This window comes from Phaenicophaeus curvirostris, chromosome 11 (genome assembly GCF_032191515.1).
Source record: "Phaenicophaeus curvirostris isolate KB17595 chromosome 11, BPBGC_Pcur_1.0, whole genome shotgun sequence".
Lineage (NCBI taxonomy): Eukaryota > Metazoa > Chordata > Aves > Cuculiformes > Cuculidae > Phaenicophaeus > Phaenicophaeus curvirostris.
The window spans coordinates 14,482,059-14,509,751 of record NC_091402.1 but is presented as its reverse complement, the minus strand read 5'-3'; the positions used below and the strand labels follow the sequence as shown (position 1 = coordinate 14,509,751).

The following is a 27,693-nucleotide window of genomic DNA, read 5'->3' as shown; positions in this document are numbered from 1 at the left end:
TAAATTCCCTTGGCTGCCTGGGGAAATGGTAGAGTCCTTGTCCCTAGAGGTGCTCAAAAAACATGTAGACATGGCACTTGGGGACATGGTTTAGGAGACATGGTGGTGTTGGCCTGAAAGTTGAACTTAATGGTCTTAGAGGTCTTTTCTAACCTTTATGACTCTCTCAAATACCTTTTTATTCCCTATTTCTACAGCTCTGTACAGTTTGTAACAAGTATCCCACTTGTAGTTAAGTCAGGTCTGAGCTGGGTTTCAGTTGCTGATGAGAGTTCATTTTATTTACCAATAACTATGGTTTTGAAGGGACTTTAATATAAACTGATCCATTTAGAGTAAGCTTTTACTTGAATAAAGTTGAACTAAAATCAAATGGGCCAAGGGCTTTTCGGATTTCTGATCTTGATCTTTGATACTTGGCAATTTTTTAAAAATTTCATATTACAGAGTATCTGGTGAAGAAAAGTGAAAGTGTGTGAAGAAACTTTTTCTTTCTATAGACAATCTACCTGCCTGGAACAAAACAGCACCAGCAATACTTGACTTATTTCTGCCTCTCCGGGTTCACTCTAATGGGTATGTGTAGAATTCATGCTAAGTAAATGGCTTAGCTTGTGCTGAGTAAATGCTGTAGAGCCATTATGCTTTAAAAAAAAACCCCAAACCCACAACCAACGATCGTCTGCTCTTGAGTACAGGAAAGTGAAGGAATTTTCATTAGCCCAGTGCGGTAGCTTTTCAAAGTTTAGGAAAAAAATTGAGCTTCTGACAGAAAATGGGATATTTGATTTGTATGTCAGTCTAGGCTGTGATTCATAAGGGAGAAAACACAAGTAGTTTTCATGACCTCGCATCTCAAACCCCACCTGTGGGCACTGGAAAAGCAGGCTCTGCAGTATAAAAACTGGGAATTGATTTGAGTCAAAAGCATCTGTTGCCCTGCAGGGTCCCATAGTGCATGGGGCGTATCTAGGAAGACCTCACTGACAAAAGCTCTTACAGTTCTTATAGATAAAAAATAACATTAAAACTAAAAAAAAAAACCAACCAAAAAAACAAAAAAAAACAACAACAAAAGAAAAAAGGCAAGTAGAACAGCCGTGAAGTTAAGTTAGCAGCACCTCATATGTTAACAATGCTGCACACATTGTGCCTAGTTCTTCAGTCATACTATTGTAGAAATGTATTATCATTTCTTCTGTCAAGATCTGTTTCAAAAAATGCGTTCATTGATATTTCCAAGTTCTTCATACTTGCTGTCATCACTTTCTTCACATTCTGGCATCCCACTTTGGTGTGGCTCTGATTAACATTTTCTTTATCTCTGTTGTCTTCTTGGAGGTGGGAATCTGGTGTGTAATAAAATAGTCAGGATGTCCCAGTTGTGCAGTCTTACTCTGAAGCTTCCGTCCCTGTGTTCCAGAGCTAGTTTAGTAACTAATCACCTTTTGGGAAGTCTGGGTAGTTTCAGAGTCTGGCTAGAGAAATGTGGTTGTTTTATCTGCTCTCAGCTGCTCTCTTGCCATGCTCTGTATTCTGCCAGCAAGCATCGGGCCTTACCTTGGCTTTGACGCAGGGAAGATCTTCAGATGCCCTTGGAATACTCTGTTCCTTCCCTTGTGAAAGGGTAGCAAAGCCAGGATGCTGTCCTTGGGAGTGGGGTGCTTTGCTTAGGTTGGACTGAAACCCCTGAGACCTTTGAATCCTTTGTGCTGTAGCAGGCGGGTTGGCATTGTTGGCCTCCTGGCAGAGGCTGCTGTTGCACACAAGTAGCAGTTCAGCCAAGGTGACAAGGGGCTTCCTTGTGAAATGAACTGAAAGGTGCTCGTGTTTCAAAGTGCTCACAGTTCTTGCGTGGTTAGGTGAACTCCAGATAAACAAGAGTGAGCTGTTTGACCTGTACCCAGAACATTTGAATCACTAAATAGGAGGAGAAATGAAAATATGTGTGAATCAGTCTGATCTTGTAGGCTAGAGCCCTCAAATATAGCAGCGCTTTCAGCACATGCTAGTGGCCATAAACTACAAGAGAAAACATTCCTGCACTAGAGCTTCTTGATTAACTTGTAAGATTCAGTTTTAACTGCCAGTTATGTTTGTATCCCTTCAGGTATTTGAAAGAGTTTAAAATAGGAGCTTTCAGGGGTGTTTGCATTTAAATGGGGGCTGGGGTGGGTTGATCTAGAAGTTGGAACCTTCAATTTGTTGTTTGCATACATCTTTCCTCCCATTTCCAAGAATTGCATCTCATACCCAATTTCTTTTGCAGTTTTGTTCAGTGGAGGGACTGCTGTATGTCAGCCATGCTAAAGGGCAAGTGATGGAGGCAAGTACTAGTTTATATATTCACAGTTGTCTGATATTGTTTTTTGCCAGTTTCTCCTTTTGAACTGTTTTGTTTTCCAGTGCTGTGTGAAGTAATTGCACAAATGAAGGACTATATTAGCATGTTCTGGGGTGTAATATTTTTATAACATCTACTGAGTGTGGCTGTATATGCAACTGTGAATTTTGTCCCTGTTGTATTATATCCTTGTATGAATAAGAAATATACGGTTTTGAATTTCATGGTTTAAAGTACTTGGTTTCCTCCCTCAAACAGCATACAAAGGTTGTTATGAGTGGGGGAAAAACCAAGTGCAAAATTGGAATCCTAATGCAAATAAATGTGATAATTAATTCTGCTGATTCACAGTTATTCACATTTATGAGTACTTCTTTCCCCAAAGTAGATACTAGGGCAAATAAGTGGTTTTAAGGATCTTCATAGCAGATATGCAACTTTAAAAGATCTTTCAGGCTCACAACAGACTCGTATGGAAATAAGAATAGGCAGATGACCACCAAGCTCCCTGTAGGAGCCTCTTAAGAGTGTAATTTCAGAAGTCAGTCACAGAATACACAGGGTAGCAGTGATTTGTTGTGAGCTAATTGCAGACTGATTTGTTTCAGGTTGGTCTGGAAATTGCCACAGGGCTAATTGAAGCAAGTTAAGGGCTTCCAGCAGATAATGCATGGAACTTTGGTTGGACTGAAGTGATGTTCTTGAAGATCAGCAGTAGCAGCTGTCCAGATAGAAAGTGTGCAGGAGATCAAAGAGATACTGGTTAGAGAGTGCATCAGGCATCTCTGAAATAAATTACAGCTCCTCACTAAGCCCTGACTCTAAAAATGAATACTGAGGGAATTAACTAAAATGAAACGGCAGTTATGGGTCAGCTGTCAGGTTTGTGCTTTATATGCCAAATAACTCTGTGACTCTTCCTTTTATCCAGTGAGTTTTGTTCACTGAACTATTTGGTCTGTTGGATGAAAAGGAAAATCTGGTTTTACCTTTTTTCCCAAAAAAACTTTAATTGTGTGGAGACCTGCAATTCACCTTTCTGGAAAGCTTGTTACATGAGAAAAAGAAAAGAAATATTAAAGAGCTAGCTCAAAAGTCAAGCTGTAATACTAGTCATAAAGGCACTTGAAATCATTTAAGAAAGTGTTAAGTAGGTAAACGTGAAAGGTTGGTTGGATTTTTTTTTTCATTCTGCCACACAATTTCTGCATGAGGATGGGTAAATATGTTTTTCTGGGATGTAGTTTATTACTTTGCGTTTAATGTGTTATTGATTAAACTGACCAATATATTTAAAGTCAATGCTTATACACGTTAAAGGAATGAGATAAAATCCAATATGGTTTCAGTGTTTTGCTTTTTGTAAGTACTGAATTTCATCTTGTCTCCAGCTGATAGCAGCGACATTTGAAAAAAAGAGAGTGTGAGGCAGCTCTTCTGATATTTTTGGATACCAGTTTGGAAAGCATTTTGGAATATCTGTTTAACCCATTTTGTCAGGTTTCAGATGCACAAAATTGAGAGTGCTCTAATTGTAACCTCAATGCATTATGTTTCTGCAGCTGTTTTAAAGATAAAAATGAATGCTCTCAAATCCCAAACATGTTGCATTTCAAATAAAATATTTTTTTAAAGCAAGGGCTGCATTCTGCCAAGATTGAGGTAGACCTCTGTGATCTGGTTTCTGTATTTATAGAAGCCTAATCAAAGATTTCTCCTGCAGGAAAACAATGATCAGCTTCTGAGCATGTGATCTCATGGTGCTGATGTGAAACTCCTTCAGATACCGTGTCCTTCCTCCCTTCCTCGTTCCCTTGTACTTCTCCAATAGCTTGTAGCTATATAAGTGCTCAGCTGCAATGTTGTGTAACCAGCTCTTGCCTGAGCCCAGCTGATAGGTAAAGTTGAGATCTCTTGGAGAAGAACTGCATGTTTCCACTGCTAGAGACTGAGCTACACATACACTATGCTGCTCCCTTTCAGATTTGTTGCTTAATCTACTTTTAAAAAGGCAATTTTGTTTGCTCTGAGAACTATGGACAAGGCTGTGCCAATTGAAACCATTTCACTTGCCCGTTCTTGCTTGAAGATAGATTTTCACATTTAGTTTCCAGTGCCATCAGCAGATGTTGGCAGTAATAAGCCATTTCTTACTATTTGGAAATGCATAACTGATTTGGAAATGTTGTGTTCTCTTGCATATATTAAATACTGTGAAATTAGGCATCCTACAAGAAAACCAGGTAGGCAGAGCAGACATTACATTTGAAGCACAAATTATCAGATCTTTGTCAAGGAACAAAATTAATTCTGCCAGAGAGACTAACGTGCTCTACAGAAGTTTAACCTTGTGTTCTGTTAGATATTATTATGGGCTTGTTCATAATAAACGAAACCTCACTGGTTTCTCCTTGCTTCTCCCCCTTTTGAACAGCTTTTTTACCTGTCTTGTTTTCCTATACCCTTTATGCTGGGCTTCTTCCCTAGGCGATGAATGACTTGTTTCATACAAGCTTTGGCTTCCGCATACAGCCTAGATGCAACTAATACCACATGGAGGGATGCTTGGAAAACTGATGTATTTTGTTTTGTTAATGGCATGTTTTGCACACTGGATTTTTTAACCCACTACTTGCTGCATGGATGTATAATAATGACTCTTTTGTTTAACATTAGATAAGCATGAGATCACCGTGGCACAGCTGCATGTGTAGTCACTCTTGAAGCAATTGCACACCTAATTGGTTGACAATCTTGGCATTTTGTTTAAAACACAAGCCTTTTAAAGACAGGGGACGTATTTATGTATGAATAGTCAAATAAACCTGTTGGGTGTCATCAATGGAGCCCTCTGGCACTGAACAGTTGTGTGATGACCCTGATCCTGGAGGCAGATCCCAAGATCAAGAGACAAAAAAACAACATGAATCAGAGCAAAAATTATCCAAAATAACCCATAATGCTTTGGAGAACATTAATGTGATTGGTCAAGGCCTGAAGCACCTTTTCCAGCATCAGCGCAGGAGGTCGTCAGTTTCTCCACACGATGTTCAGCAAGCTCAGGCTGATCTGGAGCCTGACCTGGATTTGGAAAGCCAAAGCGTCTGTGCTGAAATTGATGGTGTCTCCACCCACCCCACAGCTCTGAACCGGGTGCTTCAGCAGATCAGAGTGCCACCTAAAATGAAGAGAGGGACGAGCCTGCACAGCAGGCGGGGCAAGGCAGATGCTCCAAAAGGAAGCCCACAGATCAACAGGAGGTCTGCCCAAGATATTCAATCAGGTCGGCCCAGATCGTCATCTACTACAGATGCTCCCACAAACTTGTCCGTGATGGAGATTGCTTCTTCTATCTGTGTAGGTGGAGACGAGGCCACAGCAGCAGCAGTAGTAAGTTACTCAGATTTACCTTTGGTCTTTATCATCAGAATATATGTTTTTGAATCTTGTTTTTAAAGCAAATTTCCTTCAGCAAACACTAATGCTACTGTATTTGAAAGTTGCTTCAGTGGTGAAGCAAAGAGCTCAGAAGATGCAAACATTAGTCATTTTCTCACATGGCAGGTGGCTTATTTTATATGTATTTGATCAGTGAAATGAGAGCTGCTTTTGAAACATGTTAGATTGGTTGGATGGCACACCACAGTCAAACAAGGAGGGATGGGAAGAACAGCAGCTGAAGTAGTCCTCCTTGGCAGCTGTGATCTAGTTTCTGCAACAAAACCTTGCATTTGCATAGATGGCTTTTTTCTTCCCCTCTTCTATTATTATGTATTTTATAAAAGTGAAGAATTCCAGTTTGAGTGTATGGTGCTGTTGAGAGGGTCTGAGAGCGCTGGCTGTAGATTGTGACTGAATTGCAATGCCAGGGTGACTGATTTAAATCAGCCTGGCTAATGTGCTGATATGGGATCACTGTTGTCTTTTTTAGATTGCCTGGCCTGTGTGGAAAAATTGTTCACTGAAATGACAGTCCCTGTTCTGTGACATGTTCTCGCAAAGCTATGCGTATTGGCTTATTGATGATATCAAGAAGTAGTGTTTGTTTTACCATCTCTTTTGTTTGCTTGATCAATTTAGTTGAAGCACTCCTTTTTTGAAAAACTAGGTTTCTGATTTAGCTTTAGCTATAACCTGTATTTTCCTAAAATTCTTTACAGGCTTGTTTTCACTGGGGGATAAACCCTTTGATAAAGATAGGAAGCATTGTGAAACTGGTTTGTATGCTCTTAATCAGAGCAGAGAAACAATCCTGCTAGTGTTTGATGCTGTTGAGATAGAACAGTCCTGAAGCTTACGTAGATTCTTTTCGTTATGAAAATTTGTTCTCATATACTACAGTTTCTTTGATGTTGCCTAGATGATGATGGATTTGAGCCAAATAAGATCTCCTCAGTCATCCAGAGGTAGCTTTACCTTGCCTCTGCAACAAGATTGTTCTGTTATTGTACATTGTTTTCCTCTCCTTGAAGCCTATTTTCACTTTCCCAAGTGAAAACCTTTTCAGAATATTCAGTGGTATGATATACTTTCAATGTATTTCCCTGATAGTCATCTGGAAATTAGCATATCTTGCATTTATAAATGGTAATTACAAAGTATTGGTATAAATTTCAATATAATTCTAAGGCAGCGAGTAAAGTTTCCTCTTGGGAGAACCATTGAAGGAGTCTGCCTGGAGCTGTATCTGAGGTTTTTGTTTCTTGACAACAGTTAAAAGAATAGAAAAAGTAATAAAGCAGTTAGGAAAAGCATACATACCCCTAGGATGGGTTAACTTTGCAACTGACCCACATGAATTGAGCTATTTAGAAGCCTCAAGAAGAGGCGGTTTAATAGCTTCAAGTTTATTTGCTTACTGACTCTCTTTTGTTGCGCAAACTCATGATCTTTGTTTCAGGAGAATTTGGGGGAAAGTTGATAGTTTTCAGAGTTTTACCCAAATCCAGCAACTGAAGTTTCTGAAGCAAGCTCTGGTTTCTTGGTTTAAAACCTTAGTTCATTTACTTTGTGTATGAGCAGGGAGATTGAAGAGGCCTAAGAATAAGTAATATGGGAAAAGGCCTGAAGTGAGGTGTCCTTTCTCCCAGCTATGTCAGCTGGTCTGATGAAATGTCACCACCTTTGCCTAGAACCTTTGTCTCCAGAGTAGGGTGTGGGAAGAAAATATTTTTTTTATACCATTAATAAGTAAAATCAATTTTTATTGCAACAAAGTGGCAGCTGCAATCTCCTCTATGTGTATGAGGAGGAGCAAGGCCACCGGCTGTTCATGTTCATGTTTTACTTTGTAGTGGTACTTGCAGAAACCACAGAGATACATGCAGGATGGGAGAACCCTTTGTCATGGGGCTGAGGGAAGCTGGAAATAAGTTATTGCAGTTCAGCATAGCTCCCCTCTCTCGCATGATCCAGAGCTTGCATGCTGCTTCAGGACATAATACCTCACCATCATTAACTTGAACCCTCCAATTCCTCTGTTCTAACTGGGACTTGCTTCCTGATGCACTCATAGGTAGAATCCAAAGGAACACTTCGGGAATGCCACAACATTTGTTGAGACAGCTCTGAGTTTTGTTGCATTTACTTTTCCATTCTTGTTCTGTATACTTTTTAATATCTCCCTTAATTCCCTTTTAGATCATTGCCAAAAAGTAAGAACCTGATAAAAAATAGCTGCACAGAGATAAAAAAATGTAGTCTTCTCTATAAAGTAGAATAAATAAAATCTTGCTTACTGGTCACTTCAATCTGTGAAGGTGGAAGACTTGTGTTCACTGGAGTACTGGTGTTGCCAAAGTTATCCTGCATGTGCTTTCCTTACTTCTATACCTGTTCCCATTTGTAGCATAGATGGTACTTAAATAATGTTTCCTAGCTAATAAGAACATCCTCGGGCAGAGGGAAGGAGCAGTTCAACAACACACGGCAACTGATCGAGACACAAAGTATATAATGCATTTCTTTAATGAGAACAGCAATGTTGGTGAAAGATTTAAGACTTGGTATCATCTGCTCAAGTAAAGAGTGGTACTGCTTTTTACCAACCTGTTCAGTCACTTCAAGGAGTGTAGCTATGAACTGGGATAGCATTTGTGAAAGCCCTTTGAATTGTGCAAAAACAGAGTCAGCAAGATTTCAGACTGCTCAGAAAAAGGATTTTTTTATTACAGATATTTTTACTTAATAGTTCTTGTTGTGAAGCCAGAGGACCATGTAACGAAACAGATTTAGGTATCATGGCAACTCTAAAACTTTAATCTGTAATACCAATGTTCTTGCAGAGAACGTTTTTGTTTTCTTAAGTGTTTTGTAGGTATGTGTAAAGTTCACTCATTCTTTTGACTGCTGTTAGTTTCAGCATTACCCTTGCATGTTTTCTTTGGTGAACAAAGACCATGAGAGCACATTTACAGAACCAAGTTAAAGTAGCTAAAGCAACTCTCGTGTTTGTTCTTAGTTCAGTCAAGTTTTCTAAAGGAAAAATGTTGTTTCTTTAGTTTCAGTTGTAGTTTCAGTTAAGTGTTTATGCTTGATTATTGGCTTCCATGAAATGTAACTTTTTGCCCTGAGATAAGATAAAACAGGAACTTTCTTGACTGCATAGGCTTAAGTGGGCTCAGAAACTTTGTCCTCAGACTTATCAGCCTTTTCTAAGTAAGCTAAAGGCAAAAGCCTGGATTTGTATAAGCTACAGTTTACTTCAGAGATTTGATGTGCTTGAGTGTGTACTCGGGCCGAAGCAGTACTGATTCTGGCTGTGCATTTATTTGCACATGTAAAGTTACAAGATATATATGTCCTTTTGTTTAGCATCATTAAATTCAAGATGCAGTTGGGTGACCTACTGCTTGCCTTATTTTTTTTTTTTTTATTTTCATTAAAAAGACTATAAGATTAAGTAATCTCAAGTATAGTCTTTCCTCGCCCTAGTCCTGCCTGAAAGGTTCTCATATCTTCATGGAAGGTGAGTGTGTGCATAAATAGTAAATGTATCTCTAACCAGCTTCAGCCATGATCAAAGTTGATTAGTATCTGCAGGAACATCTGGTTCTACATAAGGATGGGTAGTAAAAACAGATGCTCTTAATAACCTTACCGGGAAAGCAAAGTGCTATGGATTCCAAGCAGTGACTTTCTCTGGTGTGCAAAAAAACTAAAATAAGCAAGAAAGGGAGAATATTGGTTCGTATACTGGCTGCAATGATCTGATTGAGGGACATGGAGAAACCATGGTGGCACCATGGAGCAGTTGAGATTGCATAGTGAAGCACAGCGCTTCTCTGTTCTGTGCTTTGAAAAATGTCGAAGTAAAAGCCATGATTGTTGGAATATAGCAGCAACATGGAGCTTTGCTGTTCTTCGGTTTTGTTTTACATGGATATCCATTCCCTGAGTCTCTAAGCACTACATATCTTTGAGCTGATTCACTGCCATGAGACGTTTCTCCTTCCTTTCCTTCCATATTTCCTAAATCCCACTTTTGTCCTGGGTTCTGTGATAAGAAGATGGAAGCACTCAAATAATTCGCAAAAATTCTGCAAAAGGCCTTTTGCCTCGAAAGGCTTTTAGCAGAGCTGACATAGTCAACAAGGTATTCAACATGTTCTTTCTAACTAGTGAAAGGGAGAGCATTTGCTGAGTACAGATTAGTAAAATATCTCAGCTAATTAGTATCAGGTGACTGGCCATGAATGCCTGGAAGACATGTGAAAGAATTTGGAATTCAGTTTGCACTAGGGAATTATTTGCAGTGTCTCTGGGGTTAGCAGTAAAAAATAATTAAATCACTATATTCTTCCATTATTTTACAGACATCCCTGGCACGTGGTTTTATTAGGTTTTTGTGCAAGGCCAAGAAGAACTAGAAAGGAGCGGAAATAAAGAAATACTTTGAATTTGAATGGATTTGCATGAAAAACTGAAGTCTAGTGAGTTGGTCACTGCCAAAATGACCGTCCTAGGTGGGTTGGTTGCACTGAATATGTATGCATGGGTCAGGGCCCCAACTGCGCTCTCCAGATTCTAGAATTTTAGCCGTCTGCATTCAAGGTCAGCTGGCTGGTAAGAACCGTAGTGAAAAAGGTCAGGTATAGTGCAGCAACAGCCTGGAACTCTTCCTTTGAGAGCTGCTTTTAAGCCTGAGACTCTTGTTGTCTCTGTTGATCGGAACCCAGGACCTATAGTCTGACTTCACAGATTGATGTTGTACCTACTTTATCACTGTGGACCTCTAGTGATCCAGATGCTTGGCTGAACCCAGCTGCCAGCCTTGGACCTTTGTGCTCACCTTGTCTGCGTAGCAAGGGAGTCCACTCACTCACTAGCGAAGTTCTTCATCCACTGCTGTATGGACTTTACCTTCTGCTGAAAGCCATTGAAGTCAGGCCTCAGCTGGCTCTTCACTGATGTGGATTAGGAAAGGAAAAATCTGCCAGTTCAGCTGTTGGGTCTGTTATGTCCTGAACTCCCAGAGAAGTTTTGCCAAAGCACATCTGGCCCTCATCTCGGTCTGCAGACAGGGTTGCTTGAGGTGTTTAGATGTTGTGGTATCTTCAGATATTTTTGAACAAAACCTGAATGCTTCAAAAAGACACTGATTTTTGGATACCAGTACATTCATATTTCCCAAGAACTCAAAAAAACTTTTCAAGGAAGTTTTTGGTTCACAAGTGACCATGTATTTACTTGTCCCTTGAAAATTATTCATTGAGGGGGCACTGCTCACAAGTTGCCTAGATCTCAACTGCTATAGAGAACGAGACCTAGAATTAGGCAGGGATGCTGGTCTCACAGGTAAAGAAATTGTGTTGCACCTGCCTGTTAGCTGTTACTGCCCTTTGTATTTTAGCAGGTAGTCTGTAGGAGAGGGAAAAGAGTTTCTGGTTGGAGAGTTGGCTTCTCTTTTTCCCTAGGAAATTTTGCCAAGTCAGGTGATGTATCCCATTTTCTCTCCCAAGAGCTGGTAAAAAAACTCACTTGTTTCACAATGAGGCAGAAGAATTGAAAGAGCTTGGTCTAGGTCAAAACAACCCTAGAAGGATGAAGACTTCTGCAGCATTGCTGTGAAACCTATATTATTTTGAGAGCTGTAATAATCATGTGAGCTGCCCTTGACTTAACTTGCATAGGAAGCACTGTAAAAACAGGAAAGTGCAAATGCTGGGTTGTTGGGTTTGTGGTTTTTTTGCACAAAGGACAGAATGTTGTCTATTCAATGTTCTCTGAAAAGCAGCACCGTGTGTGTTGCCATCTCAACATTGTATCTTGCAGTTTCTCCATTCGCAGATGCTGTCTTAGCTATGGCATGTGTCTGTAGGTATTAGGTTTAAAGTGTCCTGATTCTACTTGAAGCTACAGATTGATAGTAGGCAACTCGCAGGTTAAAAGTAGGTGATTATGCAATTTTAAATGATGTATGACAGTTTTTACTGACCATACGGTATAAAGGTGTAATGCATTTAGAAATCAACTACATGTAAATTTTAAATCACTAATACGTTTACTAGCAGAGATGCTTGGTTTATGGTTCTGTGAAATCAGAAAGACATGATGCAGCCATTTGTTAAATCAACCTTATAAAAGACATCAGTGTGTTTGGCATTTGAGAAGCAAGCTTAGCATTCGGCCTGCTACACTGTTAGAATTTCTGACCGAATTCATGAATTGCTAAATTGCTAGAACTATAACTCTTTGTTTAGCAATTTGTATTGCAAAATTATTTAGAACACAATTCAGACGATGGAGTCAGTAAAGAGCCAGGTAAAATCTGAAATTGTTAGTGCAACCTGAAATGCAATAAAGATGAAGTTAAGTGTGAACTCAAACTTTAAAGCATGTCTTTAAGTGATGAGACATCTGAAGTTGTCTCGCACAGCATTGTTTTAACCCTAAATTTTCCTGATTTGTTTAATCTCATTGCAAGTAAATTATTTAATGAACCTTAAGAAATAGAACTACTTAAAGTGTTTGACATCTAACGTTCAGTGCTCAGGGCTGAGTCTCCTCTGGACCCCTTGGTTTCACTTGAGTGTGTATGGATTCTGTATACAGCAAACTTTCACACTTGTTTTTTTTTGTTTCATGTTCGCTTTTCCAAGACTTTGACTAGTTGTCTCTTTCAGCTCCTCGTGATCTTATATTTTGTATTAAGTTTGGCTTATTTAAAATGTAAAACACCAACTTCACTTCCTTGATTTTGGTGTTTTCTGCTGACAGTGGAGAAATGCTGACTTGTCTTGCCTTAGCAGGGAGTATTTCCTTTGAAGTTCTTTAAGAATTTCACAAATCCAACTATAGTTAGAAAAAGATCACTGAGCTATGTTGATCTCTCTGTTGTGAACATACAGGCTATACAAGCTACAAGGACAAAGAAATACTTATAATGGAAAAGTTGTGATTTGATAGTGACGAAAACTGCATAACATAGGACTTGCCTGATCTAGTGGGAGGTGTCCCTGCCCATGGCAGGGGGGTGGAATTTACATGATCCTTAAGATCCCTTCCAACCTAAACTAGTCTACGATTCTATAATTGTAGTCAAGGAGTATAGTTCTAATTTTTTTTATTCATGTCTTGTCATCATTTGATCTGCTGGCACCTACTGCTGCTGTGATGTAGACTATTTTTATCAGCACTAGATGTCTACCATCTCCTATGGAGCTCTTCTGCCCCCATCAGATATTTGGTGGCAAATTGTATAAAGCTGCTTCGAATGTCTCCATCCTCCCTCATTGTCCTGATGTTCATCTGTACCGCTGTAGTTGCTACTGCTCTTGTAGCAGAAATTCCTGCTTTATTTTCCTTCAAGTGTTCAGATTTCTGTCATTTAGGAAAAGTAATGGACATTTTGTTCTCTTAATGATTTGTTGGTGCACTTTGGTATGTTAAAATTCATGGCAGTGTGTTCTGTTACTAAGACAGCATCCTGCAGCCACTACATAATGCTGCACAGTGTCTGTGGTTGTTCAGTCTAAAATTTGCTTGTAACTGCAGCAGATTTTGCTGCATGGGTTGCTGAGGAATTGGCATTCAATTATATTTTGTTAGAGGCTTCTAAAAGCCTTTGTGGGCTGCTGTGAAATTGTTAGCACTTCTTATTGAAACAGCAGGAACTTTACCTGTTGCAAATGTATTTGTGAAGCATGGGTGAGCAGGAGCCCTTGTGCTTGTGTCTAGAGTTTACTACTGAAGCTTAAGACCTGTTCAACACCTCCAGACTATTTCCATGTCTTCTATTTTTTGTGGCGTCAAGCTCTGAGCTTCATCCTTCTGTATGAGGGGAGACTGCACAGTGATTTAAGTTTATGCTTGATTCTGCCTACGTAAATTCTGTTCAGAGCGTAATTAATGTCTGTGATTTGTTTTCTTGCTCAGCTGGTTCTGCTGGAAGCTGTTACACTTGCTTTTTAACACTAGGTGCTGTTTCTGAGATACAGTTTAGAGAAAGGGAAAAAAACCCTTATCTTTGTCAGCATGACCGTGGGGTAAGTGACGAGAGTGGAGAAGAAATTTTGCAATTAAATTTCTGTTGTGTCTTTTATTGTTTACATTTCTGAAAACTCTCATCTACTACCACACTCCTGTCACCTTTTCTTTGACTTTATTCCAGCTTTATGAGCCAGACCAAAACCTTTGTTCACATGCTGAGTGCAATTTTATAATTTATATTGCATTTTTAAAAATGCTTGCAGTCAATGTCTGTCTTTCACTCCTGATCCAGAGTTTCTGGCATGCCATGGATTCTCATTAGGCTTCATTCTTCCTTTTCCAGGAGCTTCCTCTGTCTCTGGCCTGCTTATTTTATATGACAGGGTTGGTTTTCAGCTGCCTCCTGATTAGATGCACCTTCACTCTCCTTTTCATGCTTATAAGTCCATAACATTCCCCACACTGAACACACTGCCAGGAAGCTTAGGAGTTTAATCTACTCAAAAATATTTTTTTGTTATCTCAAGAAACTTTTTGCTTGGTCGATTCAGACTTTTTTTCCCCTCCCCGTGTTTTATATGTGGATGCTGCAGTGTTTTGAAGTCAGAATCTTTATTGTTTGTTTGTTTTGCAAAGCCCCTTGAACAAGGTTGGGACTAAGTGAGATAGCGAGTTCTCTGGGTAATCTGGTTGGACTGAAACATTTAGTGCATTGTCACTGCTGCTTACAAAGGCAGTAGAGCTGCCTGCTTAGTTTATTGATAAAATTTAGAAGAGTTTCTCTTATTGTACAATCAAAACCATAATTAAATCTCTTCTGTATCTTTACGGCACTAGTTTATATGGTGAACAGGGTTAAGTCCTGGGCAGCTGTCAGTTTATCAAGGGCTGGGGTAGTCCCTTTCAGGAAAGGTCAAGAGCCGTGTTACTGTTTTAACTTAACTTGTAAATAGAACGATGTTGTAAACATTAACTCATGTTTATATGGTTCTCCAAAATAATGAGAACTGGATGAGCCTGATCCTGCATGGTGCTGAGATCCTCTGCACCCAGTGGGAATTAAGGGCATTGAGTACTTTGTGGCGTAGGGAAGAGTAAATTCTTAATCCTCTGCACACAAAATATTTTTAGTTCTTAGTATTGTTCCATTCTCTGTTCTCTCAATTTCATGAAATAGAAGGGCAAAATGTTATCCCAAAGCCACAGATTGGATTTGTTCTAGCACCTCATTTACATAATATTTGCATGTGTAATAATCCTGCTGCATGCTGTCAAGCTTTGTATAGAAACTGAGAAATGAGATTGTCATAGCATGGAAAATAATGTAATAATTAAAGTCTTACTGAAATTCTTCACTAGGACTTGTATTTCAAGCAGTCTAAATTTAAATATTTTTGCATAAACCTTTTCTTGTAGAGGCAGCCTGCTGAGCCGGGAAATCGGGATTGTGGTGGCTTGGGAACGATTGAGCCTGCGTGGGTCTCATTTTGATTTACTGCGCTTCGAGAGCTTTTTTGTGGGGTAATGAGTTACATGCGAAAACATGGACAGACAGAACGATATTCAGATTCCAGAGATACAAAAGTGGTGGTAGTTCCTGGAGAAACTGTGTCTGCTTGAACTTCTGTCAGTGCCATGAGGGAGCAATGACAGTGCCCAACCGCTGCATTGCTTCACACTGCAACTGGTGCCTCTGGAGTTAGGTCTGGGGAAGGTTACCTGCAGGCTGATATTTGCTTTCAGAAAGAGATGAACATTTCTGAACGATGTCCTGCTCTCTTTCCTGCTGGCAGGAAAATGTGCAGGGAATCAACAATAAAGGCAAGTGTTACCCTGAAGTTTTAGTGTAATTTCAGTAGGAGTGAAAATGCTTCAGGCACTTTCAGGCAATAACCACGCCTGCAGTTCTGAGGGGTCACCTTGCAGAAGGTGCAGTGCGATGGCTTGAGTAGATCTTTCCCTCAAGACAGAGGAGGAGTGCTTGATACGTCTATTTAATCTGCCTTCCTGCCCCCCGACCCAGGATCAGCTTTTATATCCTCCCTGTCTGTTTATGCTGTGTCTGGAGAATAAATACACTTTAATCAGTCACTTTCTGTAGGTTACCTGAGCAGTATGCAGAAGCGTGGCAAACAGAGCGTAGGTGATCAAAAAGGTAACAGTGAGATAGGAGAGGAATAAAGTCAGGATTACCTCAAAGAAATAAAACCATTAAGAATGTTAAAATATCATAATGGAAAAATGGAGGAAATCGCACTCATTTAACTGAATAAAGAGTAAAAGACCTGTCCACTTCTACTAGAAGGACTGGCATTTGTATGGACTTCCATGCTGAAATAATAAAGCCTTTTTAGGTTGTTAGGATTTTATGGAAAAAGTACAAAATCAGTCTTACTGAAACAGAAATCATTACAAACGTGCAACACCTTGGTTGTTGCTTTTACCTTCCTTATGGTTTGCTATCATCTGGACTTCACGCCAGAGGAAGGTGGTGGTGAGGTCAGTTTATTCATTCAGGGTTCCTGTGTTTGGAATATTTGGTGGCAGCTCTTGGCTGACACCTTCTGGTATCACTGAGAAGGCAGACCGGCCTGGATTAATTTATCATCTTTAGTAAAAAAAATAATTTATTAATTTATCATCTTTAGTATCAAATTGTTCAATTGGATTGCAGCTTTTTGCCTCCGTAGGCCCAAGCATTTCCAGGCTGCCATTTGCTTGCCTCAGGGTTACGGAAATGATAGGAAAGCAGATTTGCTGTCCTGCAGTGAGATCCCTGTGGGGCAGTTTTCTGCTGTGTCCTTATCCTCTTTCAAGTTTTTATGATCAGTTTTCATAACTATTTTAAATATCTTTGGATTTCGCTTAACATCTTAAATCCTATTCTGTTACTGTCCCCAGTCTTTAAAATTAATACATGTGCTTCTGGAATGACAGTTTCCAGTCTTTTGTTTGCAGACTCCTCAGTATTTTCCATTGATGTTGATTCCATGGGTATCAAAAATCCTACTAACAGTAAGCTTGTTTTTCTTAGTTACATCTAGTGACTCTTTTCAAGTAGTCACACTGGTCTACAAACTACATATTAGTATAAACAAGGTAGTGTATTCAACTGCAGTGCCCTTTCAGTACATGTAGCAGAGCTGTGGAAGAATGAATTTTCCCTCCAACTGTAAAGAGTCTTTTAAAGCAGTAATTTACTTGCCAGAAACATTTTTCACAAGTTCTTTCATCATAAATACCATGCAGTGTACCTGGGACGACCACCTGTGAAAAGATAAAAGGTGGGGGTTTTTATAACATTAAAACCATGTGGAAAGTCTGCTGTGGCTATTTGGAATGTTTGAGATCTATAGATGATGATTTAGGCTTTAACCCAGTTCCCAAAAGAATAAGCAGTCTTTTTAACATCGTTGTAGTGTTTGCTCTCCCATTCAACTTATGTTGGTGGTAAACGTTTTTAAAATTGTTTCAGATTTGATCCCAAGTAAAAAAATTTGCAGCTTTGGCTGTAAAGGACTGATTTTATATTGAAAATAATATTTTTCATATTCACAGATCGGGTTAGTTACAAGCCTTTCTGGAAATAATATATATTATAGGATTTTACTTTCCAGTACCTGCAGCTAAGGCATGTTAAAACAGCACTAATCCTGCAGAGTTATGTTAAAGGGAGAGCTCTTACTCGTTTGGGAGGATAAAGTAGGAGTTCCCTGTATCCTGACAGCGAGGCTCACAAGAACCTGGATAGGTTGGTGTATGAGCAGCATTTCAGGAAAACGGTAATATATTGTCTTCCTCAAAATTGGTGCTGCAAACACCCGGTGCCACAGGTTTGGGTTTGTAGCTTATCTAAATGTAATAAATGTGTGCTGCGTGTAATCGTGACTAATGCAGCTCCGGCCTGTGTGACAGAACTCTGTTCTCCTCCTCCCCCAACAGACACCTGCAGCCCTATGTTGATGAAAGCATCACGTATGAAGATAGGGTTGTATTGTTTGCATCTTGAAACAAGATTAGATACTGACAGGTCACTGGAATGGCTTAGTTGCAGATTGAGATAGGTCAGAAGTCGGCTGAGGATTGCTTCACAAGCTGGGAAATTAATCTTTAGTTGCTTAATTGCTCTGAAAGACCATGCTGTACCAGGCGCTGCTTCTCCCTGGCTGGTGACAGTAACCTTTGTGAAGCACAAGAGTGGCCTTAGGCTCAAAGTCTTGTTCACAAGCAGAGAGGATGCACATTATATATAAGGAGTGCAGATTTAAATGTTAGTATAATCTAAATTCTAAGGGTCTAGTCAATATTAGTTCAGATCTAATTGTTAACGAAAAATGATAGAAAAAAATTAATACCGTTAAAATGATTATACACACGCACTTCTTTGTTTATATCCCCTTTCCCTGGGTTATGCTTACCCTTCCACTACTCTTACATCTTCAATTGTTGTGGCCTCTCCTGTTGTGATAGAGGCCTATGTTTCCTTACGCTGTATCAGTACTATGGAGTTAGAAGTATCTCATTCCATATAGAAAAAAACGCTTGCTACTGCTACCTATATAAAATTACAGTGATAAACACAAGTCAAGCAAATTAGCCATAGACACCTGGTCACTTGAGGAAGTTGCTGTCACAGCCGAACCAAGTGAAACAAAGGTGCAAGCGTGTCAAGAGAAGTTCTGACAGAGTAAACTTCAGTCCTGAGGCATTGCAGCTGCGCGTGAAGCCTGCAGCGTGTTATTAGCAGTGGCAGTACATGTTATAGGCCTGCACAGTGACTGTGGGAGCTCTAAAGCTCTCTTATTTCTTTTTGTTTAAATGTTAATTATTTGAATACTGCTTAAGGAAGAAATTAAAGGTTTGTAAGACTTTATGTATTTACTATTGCTGCAGTGAACGTCTTTGGAATGCATAACTGGGACCAAAAATCGAGTCCTAGACATTGTATTATTCCTTGGGTTGGAATATAATTATAACTTCATCTCAGAGGAACCACAAGTTCTAGAAATCTGTTAATCCATCTATAAGAATATGAGAGTTATCTATGGTTGTTGTCTTTAATTTTAGAAGGTGGCAGCTATTTCTAGTTTCCTTCATTTTATTTTCTCTTCCAGAACTCAGTTCCATGAGAGAACATCAGATCAACTGAGTGTTTTAAAGATTCCTTTCAAACTTCTTTTTTTGCGACTTTTCTGCTGAACATGCTTTTAACTTGGAAACTTTCCAATCTAACTTTTTTCCTCTCATTTTCAACTTGCAGTACTTTTCTCTGTATCTAATTTTGGAAAGATAATTTTTTTCAGCTGAGAATTGTAGGCATGTTTCTTCTGCATGATTCATTTTCCAAAGGCTCACAGACGCTCTTGGGTCAGGAAGACTCTCCTTCCCCCAGTGCTCTGGAAGACTGTGTCCACAGGTAGCAGAAAGCTTCTTGCTCTTGATGGGTCAGGGCACAAAAATAAGGAAAAGTGACCTTTGCAAAGGGCATCTGAAAATTGAGTGGCACTGCAATTAAAGATTTTGATAAATATGTATATTTCAGTGTAGTTTGGAGTTTTTTTGAGTCAGAACAGGTCCTTGTGACTGACTGACGGTAAGTGAAACATTCACTTTTCGTAATAAGCTTGCTAACGTTTTCTTGAGCAAGTGTGCGATTTGGTCACTTGAGGATTATGTCCTTACTCTGAATACTTGAGTTACTGATCTTACAGGTAACAGTTACTTTGCTGGTGGGGACTGAAATGACAGCGAGACTCAAGAATGCATTGTTGTAGATTGAAATTCCTTTGCAGGCCTATTTTTCACTGGTTAGATTGTGTAGTGAACAGCCTTTTCTGCCCAAGCTACTTTGTCTTGCAGAGTAACAGGGAAGTGCTATTTATGATATAATTACCCAACACTTCCCAAAGCTTTCTGCTGCTGTGTTATGTATTAGTGAATAACAGGAAACGCTGTAGAATGGAAAGAACCATTCATTGTGATTGAGGGAGCATCAGTGGAGAGCAGCAGACACAGAATTAAGAGGACTATTTTCTGACACCACAACGTGAAATGGACCAAGACAATAGAAAATATGATGTAGGTGAACAGTCCACACTGGCTGGAAAGTAGATATAATGACTTAATAAGCACGCATCTTCAAGTTCCCTGTAATATGATACTGTGCCTCTTAGCTGAGAGCATATGCTCTTTGTGGTTACCTCTTCCTCCACAAACAGCTGGTTACTTGATTGCTCAATTACAAAGCTGAAAATGCAAACTTCTGTAGGCCACACTGTTACAGCTCAGCTATACATATTTTGCTGAGGTTGTTCAGAGTCATGATAAAGCAAGCTATGGAGACACGTATGTGCTATAACTGGTAGCAGAGCTACTGGGGCTGTGTCATTAATGCCTTTGACAGGTTCATGTCTTCCAGATGAGAATATCATCCAAGACCTCCCCAAACCTCCCTTAGGACGGGAGTCAATTTCAATATAATTGTGATTTGAGCCATTAGGAAATGCACTGAAACAACTTTATCTGGTGATGTCACCGAGTTAAAGATAAAGCTTTGTTTGCCTGTTGTTTGCTATAACAACACTGTACGTGATAGTTGTTGTGTTGATAGCACGCTTCTTAGCAACTCAGAAACTTTTAAAGTAATTTCTAATTGCAGGATTGATTGCAAGAAGTATCTTATTTGTAATCATTGCTGTTCTGTGACTACACTACAAGCGTTTTTTAGTTGGAAGTTAATGTTAAAGCAGTAAAACTTTGGCCTTTCCCCAGTAGTAGTCCTTACACCTCGATTTGCTACTTCTCAAGTGGGAAAGAAGTGAGTGACAGAGAGAAGAGGCATCAGTGGTGTCAACGTTTCTGCCAGGGCTCTTGTAGCAAGTAGGGCTGTTTGTGTTTTTATGCTTTGTGCAGGTTGCAGCTAGAAATCCTGAATAAATGAGCAAATCTAATGTCTTGGTCCCACAGTGCAGCAAGGAAGGAGTTCTTACCGCAATATGTTCAAGTATTTTACAAAGATGGGAAGGCTGTGACTTCACTGGTGAAAAGTGGAGAGTTGCTATGCTCAGACATCAAACTGATGCCAGACAGGAACAGAAATATGGTCCCTGGTAAAACTTTTTCTCATAACATAAAGTAATTTTTACTTCCAGTTATAAAAAAAAAAATAAAAAAATTATATCTAAGCAGGGCTATGTACATGCCCCACTTTCTGCCAGCTTTGAATGTTTGCAGGACACATGAGTCTTACCCGAAGTAAGACAGCCTAAAATAAAGCAGACGAGGAAGCCTGAATTAGCAGGTTTTGGTACTTTGAGTGAAGTGAAGATGTGCTCGTGGTAGTAGCAGCCCTTGTTGGCCTGAAAGCCCAAATGCTGGGGTAAGGGAAGCAGGTTTTTGCTCTCCTCTCAATCATTATCTTTATAGATAAATGTGGTTATTTCTGCATTGCTGTTTGAGATGGTTTTTGGTGGGGGTGACACCCTATATGGGAGGGTATTCTGGTGACCCTTAAATGTGCAAGGCTTTGATAGGAAAAGGTACTGGAGGTGTTTTGGTGGAGATGCAGGTACTGTGGTTGCTGACTGCGCTTGGTGCCATCTGTCACCTCACTGCTCGCAAAACCGTGGCATCCTGAGCACCACACCAACCCCAACCAGAGCTGTTTGGCAGATGCCTCTGGTTTCTCCACAGCTCATTTTCACGGCAGCAACACTCAAGTCAACAGAGGGAGCTGTGACTTTTCTGAAGATGGGCACAGAAACAACTCTACTTGATCTGTCCTGGAAATGGAGTGAATGGAGCTACTAAATTGACCTTCAGAGATAGCGCTTGTCGTCGTGTGGTGGTTGAGAGAATTGTCTTAACACAACAATGAAATCAAGTGTTTTCTGGAAAATACAAGTGGTTATGAAAGTTAATTAAAATTAACCCAGAAGAAAAATATTGCAACACCTTTCTTGACTCTGATTTTGTTTTCCTAAAGCAACTTATACCCTGTCGTATGCAGAAAACTGTAGGCTGATAGTAACAAATTTAGAATGTATAAGTATCTTAAAAAATATTTTATTTTGAAATATATATAAAATAAACTGAAGTGGTTGATCCTGAGAATGTGTATGCTTGAATACATGACATTTCTAACTTCCAAGCTTTCTGCAGTAAGAATGTTGATTATTTCAGGAGGTCCTTCCATAAGAGGGTCATGTGCTTATTAATTTAAATTTATATAAAGTACTGATTTGACTTTCATATAGGTAGATATATTTCTGCTAACCTTATATAATGCTAAAAAAATTAAACCTGATAAACACTGAATTTGTATAAATAAAAAGTTGTAGAAGATCTCAGTTAGAGAGAAATTAAAACAATTCTATTCTCACTGAGCATTTTTTAATTGAAATGTGGTTACAAGATATTTTGTACTAAAAAATCAGTCTGAATTGTTTTATGTTCAGGATATCGGGCAGGGGCACTGGTTCGTTATGTCAAGTTCACTTTTAATTCTGAAAATTTCACTGCAGAGATGGCTACGCTTTACAGTGTGTGGATCAATTCACATCAAAGCAACATGACTGTGAAGTATTAGTTGGCAGCAGTGTCTCTTGTAATCCCATTGTCTGTGGAATGTGCCATTCATCTGGTTACAGCCTTGACGTTCAGTGGGGTAATTCTGAACCAACAGCACAGAGTGCAGCCTCCCATCAAGTTAAGGCACTGCTGCAGTCTCCCTGCCTTTGTTTCTGTTAAGGTTGAGTGCACAGCACATGCTTGCTTTTACACTGCATTTGGCTAGGCTTGTTGGCAGAGCTCTTAATAAGGCCCTAAATTCTACTGCAAGTATTTTGGACTTGAGTAAACTAGGAGAAGAGAGTAACCCTCTTGCACAAGCCTGAATTGCATCATCTTTGTTTAATACAAAAGTGCTGCTACTAAAAATTTACTGTTTCAGCATTAAAGTAAGCAGATGCTTGTAACGCGCACACACACAAACATCGTTCCCCCCAGTTTATTTAAAAAAAATAAAGGGTCAGGGGGAATTTGATTTCCTCAGGAGGACAAGGCTTCTTGAAGTTATAAGATCATAAGACAAAACCTTGTGTGGAAATAGATTAAAACTATGGAAGTCTCATGTGTGCATATTATGCTGATAAATTATATTTGAGCATCTGTATGCATAGCATAAATATAATATATTTCCCATTTCTTCTTCTACTCTCCCTTTCCTTTAATTTACATAACATAGTGTTTGTTGCTTATAACTACATTTTATACAGTTTTGCATATAGAAAACTTTCTGTTACTTCACTACTTCTACTTTTTAGTAGCTGCTAAGCATTCAGCTGTAATTGATGGTCTCTCTATTGCACATTTATTTATACTTATGCGTCTGTACATAATTAATTGCAGTTCTCTCTAGGAATTCTGATGTAGTAAGCTATTTAGAATATCTCTTCAGAAGTTTATGTTCCTGAGCAGAAAGAGGAGAATTCACAAATTAATCTATTCCACAATAAGGAATTGCTGTAGGAAGGTAATACTAGCAAAAAAAGAGTTATGATAGCCCAGTGAGAGGGGACTAAGAAAAAAAGATGCTTATGTCTCTAGGTAAGAGTAGGAGCTATTCATTAACTATGCAGATCATAAAAATCAGTTTGGAAATGCTGAGTGCGAGGCCTCAGCTACGCAGGCCAAGAAGAATGTTGCTATCATCAGTTTTGCTAATCTACCAGTTCCATCTCAGTCTGACGCGGATTAAATTTCAGCCAGCTGGCTCCTTTCCCTTATCTATATCTCTGTCTCACCCAGACTCTGAGCCATGCAGCCTGATGGGGAAAAGAGATCTGCGTGTCCACAAAAGAACTGAGGAACTACGTGTCTGCAGCATTGGACGGAGGAGGTGCCAGTTAGTCCTTGGGACTTTTGGCACCAAGCCCTGAGGGTGGGAGGGTGATTACCTAGAGCCACCCGTATCTACTGTCAGACAGCATGGAAACAGGGAATTTTAGATGTAGCTGATAAGGTGGCAGGACAAACCAGCCTCCCCTGGCTGCCCTTGTTCAGCATTTTGTTCTGGTGTAGTTGTGCAGGGAGTTTGCTTCCCGTGCTGCTTTACTGACTGTTCAACTGGTCATTGGGTTCCCAAGTGAAATGCAGAAATCTTAGGTGTGTCTTAGAATACACAAAATGACCAGGAGATGATGGAGAGTTCTTTGGAGATGCTATTTTCAGCCACAGGAGGATGTTCTCGTGAGAATGCTGACAAGCTTGGTCGTCCCGACAGCATTAAGTGTGTGGCAGCTTTCCAGGCACAGGGACTGTTAAAGATGGTGTCGATTTTCTGCAGTGGGAATTGAATGGTGTGCACAAGGCTTCTGAATATAGTCAAACTGCAGAACAAGAAGTACTGACTGAGTTCAGAGAGGAGAGTGGTGCAGTTCCTAGGTGCAGAATCCTCTGAGCATCACCAGCACAAGGAGGGGTGCAGTTTCTAGTCTCTCAGTCCTATCGGTTTCCTTTGCTGTTGGCTCTACGTGGTCATTTCAAAACTGAGGCCTGGTAACTGGCTAATGTACTATTTATGTATTTCCAAGAAAAGTGAACATTTTGAAAAGGAGCCCACATTCTGACAAGGGAACACTTCCTTTGTATGGAACACTTTCTGCGTTTTGAAACCTCTGAGTTACCACTGGCAGGGCAAAATGCTACCAAATAATGCTCTTGTATCACAGCTGGGGTTTTCAGTGCTGAAGTATGCATCTATAGATGTTACTTTTGGATGACAGTTCTAAAATAAACACCTCTGTTTTATCTTTTCGTAACTTTCCCATCAAGTTCTATTTAGAGAACTGCACTGACCCTTCTCATAACCCTTTATGGCCCAACCACAAATGTTTCCTCTGTCTCTAGCCTCCAAGTTATTTGATGACTTTAAAAATAAGCTAAAACCATTTTTCCTTAACAAGGCAAATATCATGGCCTAAGTCACCTTCATTTTTCTACAAGACTATGCAGCCATGCAAGGCTGTGAAGAGTTCTTTGGCACTACATACAATAGAGAGTAAGTTTGTACGGAGTCAGTGCACGTCATAGCCATAGTGTGCCATGGGATCCAGGTTCCTTGATTTGTTGTAGCTGGAGCATTACATGGGTTTCTTTTGGCCATTTTGCCAGGTTGTTGCGGTTGGGGTAAGCCACGACACATAGAAGTTGTGGGCGAAAGGACCTCTTTATTGATTTTCCATTTTTTTTTATACCCCTTCTCGAGCTGCGCGTTCATGCATGATTGGTTTAGGTAGAGACCAACAGTTCATAATTGGATGACTCCTTCTCAGTTGTAACTTCATAATTGGGTGATTCCACCTGTGGCCTGGCAGCTTCCTTATCTTATTTACTCAGCTCTTCTTGGCTCCTTCCAGCTTCTCCAAGGATACACGAGTGTCTATTCAAGGCAAATGTTTAAGTTCACACACTCTGACTTCCCAAACAAGCCGAGGTTTCCCACACCAGGGCTTCTGTCTCATTGAAACTGAGGTCTGAGGAGAGTGCTGGTGAGCAGTGGAGTGCTGGATAATCCAGCCTTGCCCTGATATGGAGTCAGAACTCATTTGGGATGTGCTCTGGCCACAGGAGTCATTAGCTGTTCCTGATTTGAGTAGTTTCACCCATAGACCAGAGTTATTCAGAAAATGTTTCGCTGTGTGGGCAAGTCCATGTACAGAAGGGATCAACGCTAGGACTGGTTAATACGGAAAGGAGCCCTCCCTTTTGGATTCATGTTGCAATTCTGCGTCTGTGTTTGAGTTGTCTTGTAAAAATTTTACATGATATGTAAGTTCTCAGAATGAATGCTGAGGATGCTGACAAACATTATTCAGGTATGTGGGTCCCCAGTCACTTGATAGTGGATGAATAAATTAGCAGAAAGGAAGCAAAAGCATGTGGCCTTGGAGGTGTTCAGTGTCAACCAGACATTTCCTGACTTTAGCAGCTGTTCTGAAGCAGCTGGAACCTGGTTTGCCACGTAGGGTACATCTTCAGTGTTGAGATTGACATACAGTTAAGTTCAGGTCTTGTCCATTTGTCTTATCTGTCAGCCCAAAAATCTACTGAGAATTAAGTACGTGGCACCGCTGGGGATGCTGTGTTCTGCTTTCGCTCAGATGAGCAGCCTCCCGATCTTGTTGTGAGCATACAGGTCAAGTCATTTGTCTGGTGGTACTCAGTCATCCAGTGCCTTTCTGTACTTTTCCGCTATATGCTCAGAAAACTTCCAGTGCTTTCCTGTAAAAGAATTCTACAGTGGATCTGTTCACTGCAGCGAATGATGCCAAGATAGATGCCATCAGGTCCTAGCTGTATACAGCACACGTGCTGCCCTAGTCAAATGTGTGCGTATCAGCATCACGGGTACTGAGGCTCTGGTTAGATGAAGCCTGTATCACGTGCACTGATTCTGCAACACTGATGCAGTCCTAAGGGTTTTTCAAATTTTATCTATCTTGCAATATCCAATCCTTTTAAATTTCCTACTACTTTAAAGTTTCAGGATATGCCTAACATGAAAGGAAACACAGCAAATCACTGTCTTATGCATTGATTTTATTTGCCTTTTTAAGGCTAAAAATACCATACACTCGTTGAAGTAACTTTCTTGTGGCTGAGTTGAAAACGTATTGGTTTATGTTGGTCTGCCAAATATGGGTCATACATGTAGTCAGGACAGAGAAATACTGCAATTACAAGTTAGCACTACATTCACAGAGCATTCAGATAGCAGCTCTGGGGATGCGGCAGAGTGCGCTTTGTGGGTTAAGTAGTAGTAGTCAGTTATGAGCATTTCTGCCACCCCAAGCAGACTTTTTGATCTGATTCCATGTTCTTTCTGAGTCATAGCAGCCTATTTAAGATTTAAGTTTTACTAGTAAATCCGGCTGTGTAGCTGGCACTGAAGAACTGCTGCTGTTGTAGATGATTGGAGTAAATGAGCTGAATGCTGTTTGAACAGTAAGCTTTTGTTTAATTAGACTTGGAATATGAAATCGTTCATGGCAGGTGGTTAGCTTAATCTCTGCCATCCAACATCATCATCCATACTGGCGATAATGTCTTCTTTGGATGTCCTAAATCAAATGATATAGGTATAGGAAGGAGTAATTTATGTGGGTTTAAAACTGTGAAAGAGATAAAAAAATTTAGAAGTAACCAAATAGAAGAAAAGTTTCAATCTTCATATGAATGAATTCCTGTGTTTTCTGTAGTGAAAAATATTTATCTGCCTATTATGGGCAAAGCACACCTGTAACTTTGTCTCCAACATGAAAGGAATCTCTGAATCACATTTCAAATTCACTGAGGTGTGGTTTCTTTTTCATTCCATTTTGAATAATTGCTTTTGAAAAACTGGAATTGAAGCCTTTATCCGTCATGTTAAAATATCAGTCTATTACTAAAGCAACTCCACAGTGCTTGTGGCCAATATTGTGAGTACTGGGCAAAAAGGAAGGTTCAATGGTTTTTGCATCCACTATGAAAGTCTGGCTTCTATCACTAGTGTCTTAGTTCAGACAATGCATTTTTGAGGCTTTTTGTCGTTAAGGACTGTCAAACAATATGAAAACAAAAGGCTGTAAGGAAACATGCATTGTTCCGCTCGTCTCTGTACAGAAGACAGTGCATGACATGGCAGCAGCCAAGGAGTGGTACTGAAAATAAAGCACACGTGTTTTGTCATTGAACAGAGGATGGGCTGTATCAGCTGGTGAGATGCGATAGTGCCCGGTGTCCCTTTGTACTAGAAGGCACCAGCAGTGTGAATGAGAAGAAGTAGCTGTTGGAAAAGGCGATTACGCTGCTTAGAAATGACATTTTGTCCTACAACGTCCAGGACTACACCGGAGTTCAGCGTTTTACAACTCCAG

General features: G+C 39.9%; 1 protein-coding gene across 4 annotated transcripts in view; it reads left to right on the top strand.

Annotated features, from left to right (window-relative positions):
• TMCC1 (transmembrane and coiled-coil domain family 1) overlaps window positions 1-27,693 on the top strand; it is a 109,367-nt gene that overhangs the window by 15,448 nt on the left and 66,226 nt on the right. Inside the window, exons 3-4 of one of the 4 annotated variants that reach the window (XM_069866041.1) lie at window positions 2,270-2,326; window positions 5,487-5,734. In XM_069866041.1, the coding sequence (XP_069722142.1) occupies window positions 5,528-5,734 (207 nt within the window). In that variant the 5' untranslated portion in view covers window positions 2,270-2,326; window positions 5,487-5,527. Of the gene's footprint in view, window positions 1-2,269; window positions 2,327-4,831; window positions 5,735-27,693 lie in introns of all 4 variants that reach the window. The other 3 variants (XM_069866039.1, XM_069866040.1, XM_069866046.1) reach the window with 3 other exon arrangements.